The 17,453-nt window shown below is 42.4% G+C and overlaps 1 protein-coding gene across 5 annotated transcripts in view; it reads left to right on the top strand.

Moving 5' to 3' along the window:
- Positions 1–2,848: 2,848 nt before the first annotated feature.
- PHF14 (PHD finger protein 14) overlaps positions 2,849–17,453 on the top strand; it is a 368,482-nt gene continuing 353,877 nt past the window's right edge. For 4 of the 5 annotated variants that reach the window (XR_012244357.1, XR_012244356.1, XM_073629538.1 and 1 more), the window contains exons 1-2: positions 2,849–2,974; positions 11,407–11,517. Coding sequence is in view for 2 of the 5 variants with exons in the window: in XM_073629538.1 (XP_073485639.1) it covers position 2,974; positions 11,407–11,517 (112 nt within the window). In the remaining 3 variants the exon portion in view is untranslated. The remainder of the gene's footprint in view (positions 2,975–11,406; positions 11,518–17,453) is intronic. The other variant, XR_012244358.1, reaches the window with a different exon arrangement.

Below are 17,453 nucleotides of genomic sequence, written 5' to 3'. Positions count from 1 at the left end.
AGACGCCGCAGTTATACTGCGGCAGGTTGGCTCCCCTATGCAAACCGTCATAGCAGTAGGTCGGCTCTTTAAGACGCCTCCGGCCGTGCGCGCTCGCGCTTCCGAAGCGTGTTCCCGGAGCCAATGCGAGTGCCCGGCGGGCGCGATGACCGCCAGGCTCTCGCGATCGCTCGTGACAGAACGAGAACGGGGATGTGTGCGTGTAAACACACAAATCCTGGTTCTCAAAGGGAGAGGAGAGAGATTGTGTGTTCATACTAAGTATGAACACCGATCTCTCTCCTCCCCTAGTCAGTCCCATCCCCCCTACAGTTAGAACACACCCAGGGAACACAGTTAACCCCTTGATCGCCCCCTAGTGTTAACCCCTTCCCTGCCAGTGACATATATACAGTAATCAGTGCATTTTTATAGCACTGATCACTGTGTAAATGTCACTGGTCCCAAAAATCTGTCAAAAGTGTCCGATGTGTCCGCCACAATATCGCAGTCCCGATAAAAATCGCTGATCACCGCCATTGCTAGAAAAAATAATAATAATAATAAAAGTGCCATAAATCTATCCCCTGTTTTGTAGACACTATAAATTTTGCGCAACACCAATCAATATACGCTTATTGTGGTTTTTTTTACCAAGAGTATGTAGAAGAATACATATCGGCCTAAACTGAGGAAAAAATTTTTTTTTTTTTAAAGAAATTGGGGATATTTATTATAGCAAAAAGTAAAAAATATATATTTTTTTCAGAATTGTCTGTCTTTTTTTGAGTGTATAGCGCAAAAAAAAAAAAAAAAAACACAGAGGTGATCAAATACCACCAAAAGAAAGCTCTATTTGTGGGAAAAAGAAGACATACATTTTGTTTGGGTACAACGTTGCACGACTGCGCAATTGTCAGTTTAACCACTACCCAACCAGCTGCCGCAGTTGTACTTTGTACTCGCTGTCATTGTATGTCAGGTGCATACACGCCGTGCTGTGCCCATTCACTAGCGGGGGAGCCAATCAGCGGGTCCGGCGGACTCGATGTCCGCTGGCCACCTGCGATCGCTCTTCAGAGCCAGAACTGGGATCTGACAATGTAAACAAACAGATCCCCGTTCTGTCAAGGAAGTAGCGAGAGATCATCTGTCCTAGTGATCAGGAACAGCGATGTCTCTCTACTCCCTGTCACTACACTCCCCCCATAGCTAGAAACGCCTCCCTAGGGAACATTTAACCCCTTGAACGCCCCCCTAGTGTTAACCCCTTCCCTGCCAGTGTCATTTATACAGTAATCAGTGCATTTTTATAGCACTGATCACTGTATAAATGTCACTGGTCCCTAAAAAGTGTCAAAAGTGTCCGATCTGCAATGTCAAAATCCCATTAAAAATCGCCATCATTACTAGTAAAAAAAATTTATATATAATAAAAATGCCATATATATATTCCCTATTTTGTGAACGCTATAACTTTTGCGCAAACCAATCAATATGCGCTTATTGTGATTTTTTTTTTTACCAAAAATATGTAGATGAATACATATTGGTCTAAACTGATAAAGGAATTTGTTTTTTTTACATTTTTTTGGGATATTTATTATAGCAGAAAGTAAAAAATATTGTTTTTTTTTTTCAAATTCACACTTTTGTTTTGTTTATAGCTCAAAAAATAAAAACCGCAGAGGTGATCAAATACCACCAAAAGAAAGCTCCATTTGTGGGAAAAAAGGACATCAGTTTTGTTACAGCGGTGCAGCGTTGCACGACTGCGCAATAGTCAGTTAAAGCGTCGCAGTTCTGTATCGCAAAAGGTCATGAAGGGGGGTAAATCATCCGGAGTGCAAGTGGTTAACTATGAACTGACATGGACGCCCAAAAATCTCACATAGGCAGAAAAACTAAATTTTTTTTATCCTTTTTTTTTCCACAATCCCCCACAAACACTCATAAAATAAATAAAACTCTGAATCCTATACAAAAAAAATGTACTTTATTAAAAAAAAAAATGTTTAAGACCATAGACAAAAGCAGCAATAACCAAACAGCGTGGACCGTCTCTGGAAATGAAGAGCAATTGATAAATACTTTCATTTTAGATTCCACACAGTTTAGTCTTAGATTTAGTTTTTTTTTAGTTTTTAGATTTAATTTAGTTTTAGATTCCACACAGTTTAGTTTTAGATTTTTATTTATTTTTTTATTTTTTTCAGTTTTTAGATTTAGTTTAGTTTTAGATTCCACACAGTTCTTCACACATTTTGCTCCGAGATTGTAAGCTCTAATGAGCAGGGCCCTCTGATTCCTCTTGTGCCAAATTGTAATGTACCTGTAATGTCTGCCTCCATTTTGTTAAGCGCTGTGCAAACTGTTGGCGCTATATAAATCCTGTATAATAATATTAATTTTTCTAATTATTAAAAACAAATATTTTTTTTTTTTTCACAATAAAGTTTATTGTATGAGTAAAAAAATGAAATACAGAGCATGATGAGGTATATAAAAATTCCAAATGAAAACAAACTAGAGGTAAAATATTACATCACATATACAATATAATATATAATGACTTGTAATGAACAAATGAAGTATGGCAAAACAAATGATCATTATTTGAATCCTGTGTGAAAACATTTGATAAACAAACAAAAAATCCCCTCAGCAAATCTGCTAGCAATCACAGCGCTGCACATCTCTTTCCCTCAAGAAAAATGGCAGGCGCCCCGGGGCACCTCACGCTTCCAAAAACACTGATTTTTTTTTTTTTTTTTTTGCTTTTCCCTCTTCAAATATGGCTACCGCACTCGTCCAAAGCATAATTCTCAGTTTGCCCTTTAGAAAGATGGCGACGCGGCGATACGCCGCTGTCGGTCGCGCAACGTGGGTTGCGGGTAGGGAGGGGAGGAGCCGCGGCTGCGCAGTGTGCACGGCGGTGTCTGGACCCCATTGTGGAGTGTGTACCCGGCTATTGTGGCATCCGACTAGGGAAAGAGTGAGTGACCCGAGCTAATGTACCTACCTGTGTGTGTGCGCCCGGCTCTGCCCTCAGTGTGTCCATTGCATTGCATTACACTGTACCAGGCTGTCCTTCCAGGCTACAGCATATACTGTATACATACCTACCCCCATATACCATTGTGAATGGTGGTGTTGGGATGTGTGTGTAATATATATATGTGTGTGGGTGTGTACAGAGGTATATATGTATGTATACAATGGTGTGTGTGTGTATATATATATATATATATATATATATATATATATATATATATATATATATATAACACACATACTAATAAACCATTGTATATGTATATACATCATCCAGCATGTCATGTGTTTATATAAACATGCAACACACCGCATGCATGACCTGTATGAGGCTGATCACGGTCTATGGGATCGCAATCTATACATACATTTTTTTATATATATATATATACCTGTTGAATCTCTGCAAAGTGAAATGCACCCCTATAAATCTATATTATTCAATGCAAATGTAAGTTGAATATATATATACACATACACAGTGCATCCGGAAAGTATTCACAGCGCTTCGCTTTTTCCACATTTTGTTATGTTACAGCCTTATTCCAAAATGGATTCAGTTTATTATTTTTTGCTCAAAATTCTACAAACAATACCCCATAATTACAACGCGAGAAAAGTTTGTTTGAAATCTTTTGCAAATTTATAAAAAACAAAAAAATCCCATGTACATAAGTAGTCACAGCCTTTGCTCAATGCTTTGTTGAAGCTCCTTTGGCACGAATTACATCCTCAGGTCTTTTTGAGTATGATGCTACAAGCTTGGCACACCTATTTTTGGGCAGTTTCTCCCATTCTTCTTCTTTGTAGGACCTCTCAAGCTCCATCAGGTTGGATGGGGAGCGTCTGTGCACAGCCATTTTCAGATCTCCAGAGATGTTCAGTCAGGTTCAAGTCTGGGCTCTGGCTGGACCACGCAAAGACATTCACAGAGTTGTCCCATAGCCACTCCTTTGTTATCTTGGCTGTGTGCTTAGGGTTGTTGGAAGATGAGCCTTCACCCCAGTCTGAGGTCCAGAGCGCTCTGGAGCAGGTTTTTATCAAGAACGTCTCTGTACATTGCTGCATTCATCTTTCCCTGGATCCTGACTAGTCTCCCAGTTCCTGCCACTGAAAAACATCCCCACAGCATGATGCTGCCACCACCATGCTTCACTGTAGGGATGGTATTGGCCAGGTGATGAGCGGTGCCTGGTTTCCTCCAGACATGATGCTTGCCATTTAGGCGAACAGTTAAATCTTTGTTTCATCAGATCAGAAAATTTTGTTTCTCATGGTCTGAGAGTCCTTCAGGTGCTTTTTGGCAAACTCCAGACGGGCTGTCATGTGCCTTTTACTGAGGAGTGGCTTCCATCCGGCCACTCTACCATACAGGCCTGATTGGTGGAGTGCTGCATAGATGGTGGTTCTTCTGGAAGGTTCTCCTCTCTCCACAGAGAAATGCTGGAGCTTTGTCAGTGACCATCGGGTTCTTGGTCACCTCCCTGACTAAGGCTCTTCTCTCCCGATCGCTCAGTTTGGCCAGGCGGTGCCCTCTAGGAAGAGTCCTGATGGTTCCAAACTTCTTCCATTTATGGATGATGGAGGCCACTCTGCTCATTGGGAACTTCAATGCTGCAGAAATGTTTCTGTACCCTTCCCCAGATCTGTGCCTCCATACAATCCTGTCTCTGAGGTCTACAGGCAATTCCTTGGACTTCATGGCTTGGTTTGTGCTCTGACATGCACTGTGGGGCCTTATATAGACAGGTGTGTGCCTTTCCAAATCATGTCCAATCAACTGAATTTACCACAGGTGAACTCCAAGTTCTAGAAACATCTCGAGGGTGATCAGTGGAAACAGGATACACATGCACTCAATTTTGAATACTTATGTACATGGGATTTTTTTTTTTTTGAGTTTTAATAAATTTGCAAAGATTTCAAACAAACTTCTTTCACATTGTCATTATGGGGTACTGTTTGTAGAATTTTGAGGAAAATAAATGTAATCCATTTTGGAATAAGGCTGTAACATAAAATCTGGAAAAAGTGCTGTCAATACTTTCCATTTTTCTAGGTAAATATTTCTAAAGGTGCTATGGATATGAAATGTTCACCACATGTCGGTAACAGCCCACACAATCCATACATACAGAGAAACCAAAACAAATAAGTTCAGAAATGAAGTTCTGTGTAATAAAATGGAATGACACAGGGAAAAAGTATTGAACACGCTAATTGGAATGTATTTAATACTTGGTACAAAATCCTTTGTCGGTAATGAGAGCTTCAAGACACTTCTTGTATGGAGAAGCTGGTGGGATGTGTTGCTCAGGTGTGATTTTGGCCCATTCTTCCACACAAGCAGTCCTCAAATCTTGAAGGTTCCGTGGATCTCTTCTATGAATTCTGATCTTTAGTTCTTTCCATAGATTTTCTATTGGATTCAAGTCAGGTGATTGGCTGGGCCATTCTAGTAGCTTTATTTTCTTTAAAACCAATTGAGAGTTTCCTTGGCTTGGTGTTTGGGATCATTGTCTTGCTTAAATGTCCACCCTCGTTTCATCTTCATCATCCTGGTAGATGGCAGCAGATTTTTATCAAGAATGTCTTGGTACATTTTTACATTCATCGATATGAAGTTTGCCAGTACTGTATGCTGAAAAACAGCCCCACACCATGATGTTCCCACCTCCAAACCTCACTGTTGGTATTGGGGTGATGTGCCATTTGACCTCCAAACATGGTGTGTGTTATGGCATCCAAAGAGTTCAAGTTTGGTCTCATATGACCAGACTATATTCTCCCAGTATTTCATAGACTTGTCTAAATGTTGTGCAGCAAACTTTAAAAGAGCTTCAACATGCTTTTTCTTCAGCAATGGAGTCTTGTGTGGTGAGGGTGCATACAGGCCATGGCGGATGAGTGCATTGAAACAATTGTACCTGCCAATTCCAGGTCTTTCTGAAGCTCTCTACAAGTGGTCCTTGGCTCTTGGACAACTCTTCTGATGATAATTTTCACTCCTCTGTCAGAAATCTTTCGAGGAGCACCTGGTTGTGGCCGGTTTATGGTGAAATTATCCTCTTTCCACTTCTGGATTATGACCCCAACAGTGCTCACTGGAACATTCAGAAGTTTAGAAATCCTTCTGTAACCAATGCCATCAGTATGTTTTGCAACAATAAGGTTGCAAAGGTCTTGAGAGAGCTCTTTGCTTTTACCCATCATGAAATGTTTCTTGCGTGGCACCTTGGTAATGAGACACCTTATAGGCCATCAGTTGAGACTGAACCAGCTGATAATTTGCACTGACAAGGGGCAGGATTGCTTTCTAATTACTGATAGATTTCAGCTGGTGTTTTGGCTTTGCATGCCTTTTTCATGCCTTCTATACTTTTTTCCTGTGTCAATCCATTTTATTACACATACAGTGGGGACGGAAAGTATTCGGACCCCCTTCAATTTTTCACTCTTTGTTATATTGCAGCCATGTGCTAAAATCATTTAAGTTATTTTTTTCCTCATTAATGTACACACAGCACCCCATATTGACAGAAAAACACAGAATTGTTGACATTTTTGCAGATTTATTAAAAAAGAAAAACTGAAATGTCACATGGTCCTAAGTATTCAGACCCTTTGCTCAGTATTTAGTAGAAGCCCCTTTTTGAACTAATACAGCCATGAGTCTTTTTGGGAAAGATGCAACAAGTTTTTCACACCTGGATTTGGGGATCCTCTGCCATTCCTCCTTGCAGATCCTCTCCAGTTCTGTCAGGTTGGATGGTAAACGTTGGTGGACAGCCATTTTTAGGTCTCTCCAGAGATGCTCAATTGGGTTTAAGTCAGGGCTGTGGCTGGGCCATTCAAGAACAGTCACAGAGTTGTTGTGAAGCCACTCCTTCGTTATTTTAGCTGTGTGCTTAGGGTCATTGTCTTGTTGGAAGGTAAACCATTGGCCCAGTCTGAGGTCCTGAGCACTCTGGAGAAGGTTTTCGTCCAGGATATCCCTGTACTTGGCCACGTTCATCTTTCCCTCGATTGCAACCAGTCGTCCTGTCCCTGCAGCTAAAAAAAACACCCCCACAGCATGATGCTGCCACCACCATGCTTCACTGTTGGGACTGTATTGGACAGGTGATGAGCAGTGTCTGGTTTTCTCCACAAATACCGCTTAGAATTAAGGCCAAAAAGTTCTATCTTGGTCTCATCAGACCAGAGAATCTTATTTCTCACCATCTTGGAGTCCTTCAGGTGTTTTTTTAGCAAACTCCATGCGAGCTTTCATGTGTCTTGCACTGAGGAGAGGCTTCCATTGGGCCACTCTGCCATAAAGCCCCGACTGGTGGAGGGCTGCAGTGATGTTTGACTTACTACAACTTTCTCTCATCTCCCGACTGCATCTCTGGAGCTCAGCCACAGTGATCTTTGGGTTCTTCTTTACCTCTCACCAAGGCTCTTCTCCCCCGATAGCTCAGTTTGGCCGGACGGCCAGCTCTAGGAAGGGTTCTGGTCGTCCCAAACGTCTTCCATTTAAGGATTATGGAGGCCGCTGTGCTCTTAGGAACCTTAAGTGCAGCAGAATTTTTTTTGTAACCTTGGCCAGATCTGTGCCTTGCCACAATTCTGTCTCTGAGCTTTTCAGGCAGTTCCTTTGACCTCATGATTCTCATTTGCTCTGACATGCACTGTGAGCTGTAAGGTCTTATATAGACAGGTGTGTGGCTTTCCTAATCAAGTCCAATCAGTATAATCAAACACAGCTGGACTCAAATGAAGGTGTAGAACCATCTCAAGGATGATCAGAAGAAATGAGCAGCACCTGAGTTAAATATATGAGTGTCACAGCAAAGGGTCTGAATACTTAGGACCATGTGACATTTCAGTTTTTCTTTTTTAATAAATCTGCAAAAATGTCAACAATTCTGTGTTTTTCTGTCAATATGGGGTGCTGTGTGTACATTAATGAGGAAAAAAATGAACTTAAATGATTTTAGCAAATGGCTGCAATATAACAAAGAGTGAAAAATTTAAGGGGATCTGAATACTTTCCGTCCCCACTGTAACTTCATTTCTAAACGTATTTGTTTTGGTTTCTTTGTATGTATGGATTGCATGGGTTGTTACCGACATGTGGTTAAAATTTCATGTCAACAGTACCTTTTAGAAATATATTTACCTAGAAAAATGGGGGCGTGTTCAATACTTTTTTTTTTTTTTACCTGCTGTATATTTGGTAACTCCAGCCAAAAGTCTTTTTTTTTTTTTTTTTTTAGTTTTGCATTGAGTGGGGAAGGGTGAGTACCTCTATAAGGTTGCTGTCTGAGCCCTCTTCAGGGAGTAGAGATGGGCTCAGGCATGTTTTGGCTCCTAGTCCTCCCAACCCACCTGCCCGATCCCGCCAGGAAACCGACACTGTGAACCGCTAATCACAGGCAGTGAGACATTTCCCAGTCCACAGCTGCACAGACCAGGAAATGTCTCAATGCCTGTGATTGGTGGTGTGCAGTGTCTGCTTCCTGGCGGGATCAGGCAGGTGGTTTGGGACTAGGATCCCGAACATGCCTGAGCCCATCTCTTTTGGGAAGATACACTATTATCAAAAGTATTGGGACACCCGCCTTTACACACACACGAAAATTAATTGCATCCCAGTCTTAGTCCGTAAGGTTCGATATTGAGTTGGCCCACCCTTTGCAGCTATAACAGCTTCAGCTCTTCTGGGAAGGCCGTCCACAAGGTTTAGGAGTGTGTCTATGGGAATGTTTCTTCCAGAAGCACATTTGTGAGGTCAGGCACTGATGTTGGACAAGAAGGCCTGGCTTGCAGGCTCAGCTCTAATTCATCCCAAAGGTGTTCTATCGGGTTGAGGTCAGGACTCTGTGCAGGCCAGTCAAGTTCCTCCACCCCAAACTCGCTCATCCATGTCTTTATAGACTTTGCTTTGTGAACTGGTCCAAATCATTTGGTGGAGGGGGGATTATGGTGAGGAGTTGTTTTTCAGGGGTTGGACTTGGCCCCTTAGTTCCAGCGAAGCGAACTATTAAGGTGTCAGCATACCAAGACATTTCAGACAATTTTATGCTCCCAACTTTGTGGGAACAGTTTGGGGATGATCCCTTCCTGTTCCAACATGACTGTGGACGGCCTTCCCAGAAGAGTTGAAGCTGTTATAGCTGCAAAGGGTGGGCCAACTCAATCGTGAACCCTATGGACTAAGACTGAGATGCCGTTAAAGTTCATGTGCGTGTAAAGCCAGGTGTCCCAATACTTTTGGTTATATAGTGTATACTGTCTTGGTGACAACGTTGTCATCAGAACTGAAAATGAGGCAATATCTCCAACAAGAACACAGACCGCAATATGGTTCTAGCCTTCCTCTAGTATGAAAAATTTGTGTTTTTTTTTGTTTTGTTCTTTTATTGTTGAGTCTTGTTCTGTTGGAAATTTTCCCTCACTTACTGTTGTGGTGACAACATTGTCACATAGACGGAAAGCAATCTCCACTGGGGCCACAGAGATCCCTTAAAAGTGACAGATGAGGTCCTGGTCCTTCTCCCATTCTATCCAAAACTAAAAACATTTGACAGGGCATACACTTTAAAAGTATTCTTCTGTCAATGGTTGGTGCTTGTTTGAATTTGATTGGTCTACAAGGTAATGTCAAGATTTATTAGAATGTATGTTTTGAAAAATACAACTTACTGTCATGTTCTTAATTTCTCTTTGTCATAATGAAGGCCATTATTAGTGTTTCGCTCTAGTTATTTTCATGACCTGCATGTTGCAAATGCAATAGCAATAGTATTGTGCATTAACAACATTTTCAAAACATATTTGCACAATAGTAATTAATGTGACTGACTTTATAATTTTGCATGTCCAGGTTAAACTAATCTGTGTGGAAGCTTTGATTTGTTGTTTATGGTGCTTCTGATCTTCTAAAACACCATTTTGATAGCCCTCACAATTAAGTGTCAGCATACAAAAATTGGCTACAGTTGGGCAATGGTGGTGTCCTTATCTATAGACCATGGAGGCTAAATTTGTTTAAAATTGTTCCTCTGACAAGCTGCATGGTTTTTTTTTCCCTTCAAGTTGATTATCTGGAAACAGGTGTATTTGGCCTCCACGGGGATGTCAGAACTCATTCTTCTTCTACTGTCTTGTGATCTCCTCCATTGGTTGTTATAAGACAGCCAACCAGAACAGAGTTCAAAACTGTGGAGTTCCTAAAATTGGACCATAGAACTCATTGTCAAAAGGCAAATTACATCTGTTTACAGAGACAGTCTAGGCTGAAGGGAGAGATCTGAAGCTGGACCAATCTACAAGGAAGGGTTAGAACTTCCCATGGAGGCAATTTTCCCCCATGTTCTGCCCAGTTGTTATCTAGGTCAGTGGTCTCCAAACTGCGGCCCTTTCTGTGCTTTTATCTGGCCCTTGGGGTGCTATTTCATCCACTAATGCCAACGATTAGGCATAACCCCCCCACCACCACCGACACCAATGATGGGGCACAATTCCTCCCAATGACACCAATGATGGGGCACAATTCCTCCCAATGATGGGGCACAATTCCTCCCAATGACACCAATGATGGGGCACGATTCCTCCCAATGACACCAATGATGGGGCACAATTCCTCCCAATGATGGGGCACAATTCCTCCCAATGATACCAATGATGAGGACACAATTCCCCCCACTGACACCAAAGATAGGGCATTGTTTATTTCCCACTGATGTCAGGACCTTTTCTACTCCCAATGGCCACAGTTCAGCCCCCCTAAAAACTGAAGGACAGTAAACTGGTTTGGAGACCCCTGACCTAGATCATTGTTTTTGTGAGCTCAACTTTCCAGCTTTTCCTCTCCGTATTACACTCTCTGTACAATCTTTGAAAAAGCCTTGACTGTCCTAAATTGAGGAAAAAGCTTCCTAATGAGAGCACAAAAAAATAATACATATCTGGTAAATGATCTAAACCTTACCAGCTCAATAAAAAAAATGGCCAAAGCTTAACTTTAAAGAAACCTGCTAGGTCCCTAAGCAAATACAAACAAAGTTTCCTTGCAGTAGAAGAGGAAATCAAATCTCCAGCAGCTCATGTCTTCTGTTCCTCAGTTTTAGCCTCTATTAAACCTTTCAGTTTCCAACACTCCTGACAGTCCCACGAAGGCTGCATCACTGGAATGAAGGGAAGGTCGGAGAGACAGGCTGTTGGAAAGGCCAGTATACTATCTTCTATTGCAGGGAAGTCCCGCTTGCATTTTTTATGAACCTGACAGGATCTCTATAAGTAGTTGTTGTGTTATGAGATTTTATTGGATACCACCTTTTAATTTGTAAACCAAAAGACAAAACAAAACCAAAACTTTCGTTGCAGTGGACCGGAGTTCGAAAAGACGTCAAGTGAAGCCTTTGGCAACTTCCCTTCTTGAAGCATTGGATTATGATAGCTCAGATGACAGTGATTTTAAAGTTGGAGATGCTTCAGGTATTTTTTTAGACTTTTTTTTTTTTTTTAATAAATTTTGCAGTAGCAATGAACATTTAATAATGCTGTACAGTATCTTGACTATTTATGATCACAAATTTAAATTGATTTCTGTATGTTGACCAGTAAAAAATTTAAAAATAATAATAATGATTCAGATGCCTTTACTGTGGAGGTGCTGGCACTGTATACCAGGGCTATCATTGGTGCCAAAGTGGCTTGGTCTTTTTAAAATGTGTGCAATATATGTTTGCTTCTGTGCTTATTTGTCTAGCATGCGGTGTGATTTTTTTTTTTTCTATAACAGAAGTTACAGTAAACCCGCTATTGGCAGAGTTAAAGGTCTTATTTTTCAATGTTGGCGAACTGGTGGGTACAACCTTTTGACTTCATCAACATTGGTCTCCAGTGGCAAAATTCCAGGTATTTCATGACCAGCACTTTAGAAAACTGATTAGTGCTCTTGTCTTGCAGAGTTAGGATCTTGGGTATGCTTGTGTGTAGGCACCTGAGACACACTTTTATCCTGACCAGATCTTACAAGATTAAGTTCTAACCCATCTCATCCTGCTTTCTGTGTCTTACTGTTGACCAGAGAGGTGTGTCATTATCGGTAAAGGCTCAAAGCGGAGTGCAGAAGGAAGGGGAAAAGCTACTGTTGGAATTTGCATAATAGAACGTCCCAGTTTTGGTGCTCCTAAAATGCACAGCATCTTAGACATGTTCACTAAAAGCGGCTTTATTGAGCTATCCTGCCCTTAATAGTGTAATGATGTGGTTATGTGGTTAACAGACACTGACGTCATCTCTCCACATCAATAAAATCTGCCAGGGGAAGATCCGAAGCTGAAGGAGCATGCCTGTCGCATGATCTACCTGAAGACATCTGTGTGTGTAATAAATATATATATATATATATATATATATAATAATATATATATATATATATATATATATATATATATATATATATATATATATATACACACATTAATATATATTATAGTATTGGGACACCTGCCTTTACATGCACATGAGCTTTAATGGCATCCAGTCTTAGTCCGTAGGGTTCAATGTTGAGTTGGCCCACCCCTTGCAGCTATAACAGCTTCAACTCTTCTGGGAAGGCCGTCCACAAGGTTTAGGAGTGTGTCTATGGGAATGTTTGACCATTCTTCCAGAAGAGCATTTGTGAGGTCAGGCACTGATGTTGAATGAGAAGGCCTGGCTCGAGGTATTCGCTCTAATTCATCCCAAAGGTGCACTGGTGCGCAGTCATGTTGGAACAGGAAGGGGCCATACCCAAACCGTTCCCACAAAGTTGGAAGCATGAAATTGTCCAAAATGTCTTGGTGTGCTGAAGCCTTGAGAATTCCCTTCACTGGAACTAAGGGGCCAAGCCCAACCCCTGAAAAACAACCCCACACTATAATTCCCCCCTCCACCAAATGATTTGGACCAGTGAACAAAGCAAGGTCCATAAAGACGTGGATGTGCGAGTTTGGGGTGGAGGCACTTGACCTCAACCTGATAAAACACCTTTGGGAATTAGAGCGGAGATTGTTAGCCAGGCCTTCTTGTCCAACATCAGTGCCTGACCTCACAAATGCGCTTCTAGAAGAATAGTCCCATAGACACACTCCTAAACCTTGTGGACAGCCTTCCCCCGAAGAGCTGAAGCTGTTATAGCTGCAAAGAGTGGGCCAACTCGATATTGAACCCTACGGACTAATGCCCCGTACACACGGTCGGATTTTCCGGCGGAAAATGTGTGATAGGACCTTGTTGTCAGAAATTCCGACCGTGTGTGGGCTCCATCACACATTTTCCATCGGATTTTCCGACACACAAAGTTTGAGAGCAGGCTATAAAATTTTCCGACAACAAAATCCGTTGTTGGAAATTCCGATCGTGTGTACACAAATCCGACGCACAAAGTGCCTCGCATGCTCAGAATAAATAAAGAGATGAAAGCTATTGGCTACTGCCCCATTTATAGTCCCGATGTACGTGTTTTACGTCACCGCGTTCAGAACGATCGGATTTTCTGCTAACTTTGTGTGACCGTGTGTATGCAAGACAAGTTTGAGCCAACATCCATCGGAAAAAATCCTAGGATTTTGTTGTGGGAATGTCCGATCAATGTCCGACCGTGTGTACAGGGCATTAGACTGGGATGCCATTAAAGTTCATGTGTGTTAAGGCAGACGTCCCAATACTTTTGACAATACGGTGCGTGTGTGTGTGTGTGTGTGTGTGTGTGTGTGTGTGTGTGTGTGTGTGTGTGTGTGTATATATATATTTTTATATATATATATATATATAAAATATAAGTAGGGGGAGCACTGGGTTGAGAGAGGTGGAACCGAAAGTTGGGTTTTAAATACCCCTCCATCATCTATGTTGTCTGGTTCCACTGTCCTGTTGCACCGCCCGTTTTTAGCCCCAGTTTGTAACTGTGTAACAGCACCTTTTCTGAATCATGAAGGACCTCATTATGATACCAACATGTGGCTTAGTAATGGCTGCAGCTTTTGGGGAACTTTAATTCTTTACTTATACAAATAAATCTCTGAATACAGGTATACCGTATATACTCGAGTATAAGTCGAGTTTTTCAGCACATTTTTTTGTGCTGAAAGTGCCCCCCTCGACTTATACTCGAGTCAAACACTTTTCTGCAGCAAAAAATTTCATTTTCCGAACCGACTTTGGGGCCCCGTATCTCAGGGCCACTTGGTGCTAGGAACCCCAAATTTGGTGTGCTAACCCAGTGGAACGGATACCATAACATATCCAAAGCTGGAGTTCCTAGCACCAGGTGGCCCTGAGATACGGGGCCCCAAAATCGGTTCGGAAAATGTCATTCTCTGCTGCAGAAAAGTGCTTGACATTTTCTGAACCGAATTTGGGGCCCCGTATCTCAGGGCCATTTGGTGCTAGGAACCCCAAATTTGGTGTGCAAGCCCAGTGGAGTGAGTACCACACTTGGAGCTAGAAATCCCAGCTTTGGATATGTTGTGGTACCCACTCCACTGGGCCTGCACACCAAATTTGGAGTTCCTAGCACTAAGTGGCCCCGAGATACGGTGCTAGTTCCACTGGGTTTGCACACCAAATTTGGAGTTCCTAGCACTAAGTGGCCCCGAGATACGGGGCCCCAAAGTCGGTCAACTGTGTCCATCTGCAGCAATGTCATTTCAGGACACTTTGGGTTCAGAGACCCCAAATTTTGGCTGCAGCTAGGGGCATCTAGGAACACTTAACTACTGAGTTTGAAGTTTGGGGACCTATGGCTGCAAATGGGCACAGTGAGGCTGCAAATGGGCATTGTTGACCCTCTTTTCCACTTACAGTAGCTGTGCATTTCTCACCCTCGTCTTATACTCGGGTCAATAAGTTTTTCCCATTTTTTTTTTTTGTGGTAAATTAGGGCCTCGACTTATACTCGGAACGACTTATACTCGAGTATATACGGTAATTGTGCAGTATAAGCAAAAATCAATACTCAGCTCTAATATGAGCATAAGATCAACATTCATACCAAATAAACATTTGACATAAGTGAAACAATAAAGTCTACATATAATCAGACATTCAATCTGCAGGTGCCCTAAAGTGCTCAGTGATGAATAAAAACATTAAAGTGCTCCATTGTGCCAAAGTGCTTCACCACATCCAAGCCTCTTACCAGATGGACATTATCTCACAATTAAAGAGATCAAGCCCACTTTCCCCCAGTTGTCTTCAAACAAGAAACCATTGCCACTTTTTATTTTTAAGACAATCCCTCAGTTCCCTGGCCAGTTTTGTTTTTCCTCCGGAGGAGGGATGTGGCCTTAGGATCGCCGAAGGCTCCATCTCCAAGGGCTTCTCCTGGGGGAGGGGTGAGTGGATGTCGGTCTTTGCGCTGCGGGGGCTGCCTTACCCGGTCAGTTGGGGGAGGAGGTCGGCTGTGTGGCCGCAGTTATGCCTCCTTAGCAGAGGGTGGGAGGTGTTCTCCCTCTGAGCTCAGGTCAGTACGAGAGGTGGCGGTGTGTGACTGTGTGCATCCCCTTGGTGGCTCTGGCGGAGGGGGTAGCTTTGTACCATCTACAGCTGGGCGCCGCTTGACCTGGAGACGCCGGCGTGTCACTTCTGAAATGGGATGACATAATCACTGTGCACCGAGGGGAAGTGGACCAACCACTTAAAGGAGCAGGGAGGAAGAAATGGCCGGCTGGTACTACACGTGGGCACTGCTGCAGGGGACAGCCTGAGCGCCACACAAACCAGAGGATCCAGGGGAAGCATGTACCAGCGGGATACAGGTAGGCACCAGGGGGGTAACCTTTTTGTGTCTTGTGGTGAGACAGAGCATCTGGGTGGTGGTGGTGGTACCTAGCGGTCTGGGGCACGGCAGGAGTTTTAGTGGTGTGTCAACGGGGTGAGCATTTCTATGGAGTGGAGAGGTTATTCACTGCCATGGCTCCTGTCTTTATTTCTTTGGCAGGCCAAGCCGCTTAAAGATCCAGCTACTCCTATCAGTCATCCCTCTCTTATAGCTTCACCAAAGTCGGTAGCATAAGGGTCTCAGGACACTGTGGGGGACAGGGCGGTAAGCCTCGCAACCAGTGATGTCGGCACAACCACCTCAGACTCAGAACAGGAAGAAAGTAGAGAGGAGAGAAAAAGGGGCCCAAAATTGAAGTTGCCCTTAGATGACGTAAAGGACCTCCTAGGGGCCATTTATAACACTTGGAAAATTGAGGGAGATAAGGGTCTTCCTTTCAAACATGAGATGATGTATCGGGGTCTGCAGAGAAAGAAGTCTAAAGTATTACTAGTCCACCATGTCTGATGTGGTAAGGAAAGAATGGACGGACCCTGAGAAGAAACTGTTTTTTGGCAGCCAATCACAAAAGGAGGTTTCCATTTGACCAGCAGTGTGGAACAAAAATCCAAAACTGGATGCTCCCCTGTCAAAAGTTTCCAAGAGGTGTATTATAGCGGCCGCTCCTGATGACGTCTATGTAGCGAAGCGCGCAGGACGGAACTTGAAGCTTTGTTGCGTCACTTTCGATTTCGGATACTCTCGTCCGTGGAATGCAGGGTGTCTCAGACATATTGCTGAACATACCATTTTACGCTATAGCACCATTGTTTGTGCGTGTTGAACCTTTGCCTAGATAAATACTTGGATATGGATTTACACTGAGATGCCTTTCTGTCCATCCATCCTTGTGTGAATGTACCCAGTGACCAGACTGGACAAGGAGGAAATATAGGGCAAGGATCAGAAGCAGCTTATGTGTGTTGCCTTCTATCCCTGCAGGGGTTCAGCTTTCTGGTGAGTGCGGACCTGAGGGGGGGAGCACGAGTGGAGTTCACCCATTTTTTCACCAGGGATCAATATTGCATACTCGCCTATGCACAAGTCACTTTGGATTGGGATAACCCATATGGATTAATTAACTTTTTTCTTTTTGATATATTCATTGTTTTTTTACACATATATATGGACTTTTTTGCACATTGAATTTCATATAATATACTGTGGACTACTATTATGCAAATTATATCACAGATTCTTTCTTGATACATTTATATGCAGTTTTTACACATGATATTAGTTGCATATATGTTTTTTGCACATTAATACTTTATTATTGTGTACTTCATGGAGCCGTATGTACCCAATACATTAGGGTACTTTGGAGCAGATACAACCATTGGATACTTTTAGAAACAGTAGACTTATTTCTAATAATTTGCTATGCACATCATATTTAAAGAGACAGCACACTATTTTCCAATAATTTTATTTATACACATACTTTTGATTTATTATGAATATCGCACATTGGAAAGAGGCAGCGCCACCTACACCTCTCTCCCTATACATATATTTATCCATCCCACTTTGGTGGGATTTCTGAGGTAGGCAGCGGCCTTAC

This window comes from Aquarana catesbeiana, linkage group LG05, assembly GCF_042186555.1.
Source record: "Aquarana catesbeiana isolate 2022-GZ linkage group LG05, ASM4218655v1, whole genome shotgun sequence".
Classification (NCBI taxonomy): Eukaryota; Metazoa; Chordata; class Amphibia; order Anura; family Ranidae; genus Aquarana; species Aquarana catesbeiana.
The sequence above is the reverse complement of the archived record's forward strand: the minus strand, read 5'-3'. Positions and strand labels throughout refer to the sequence as shown.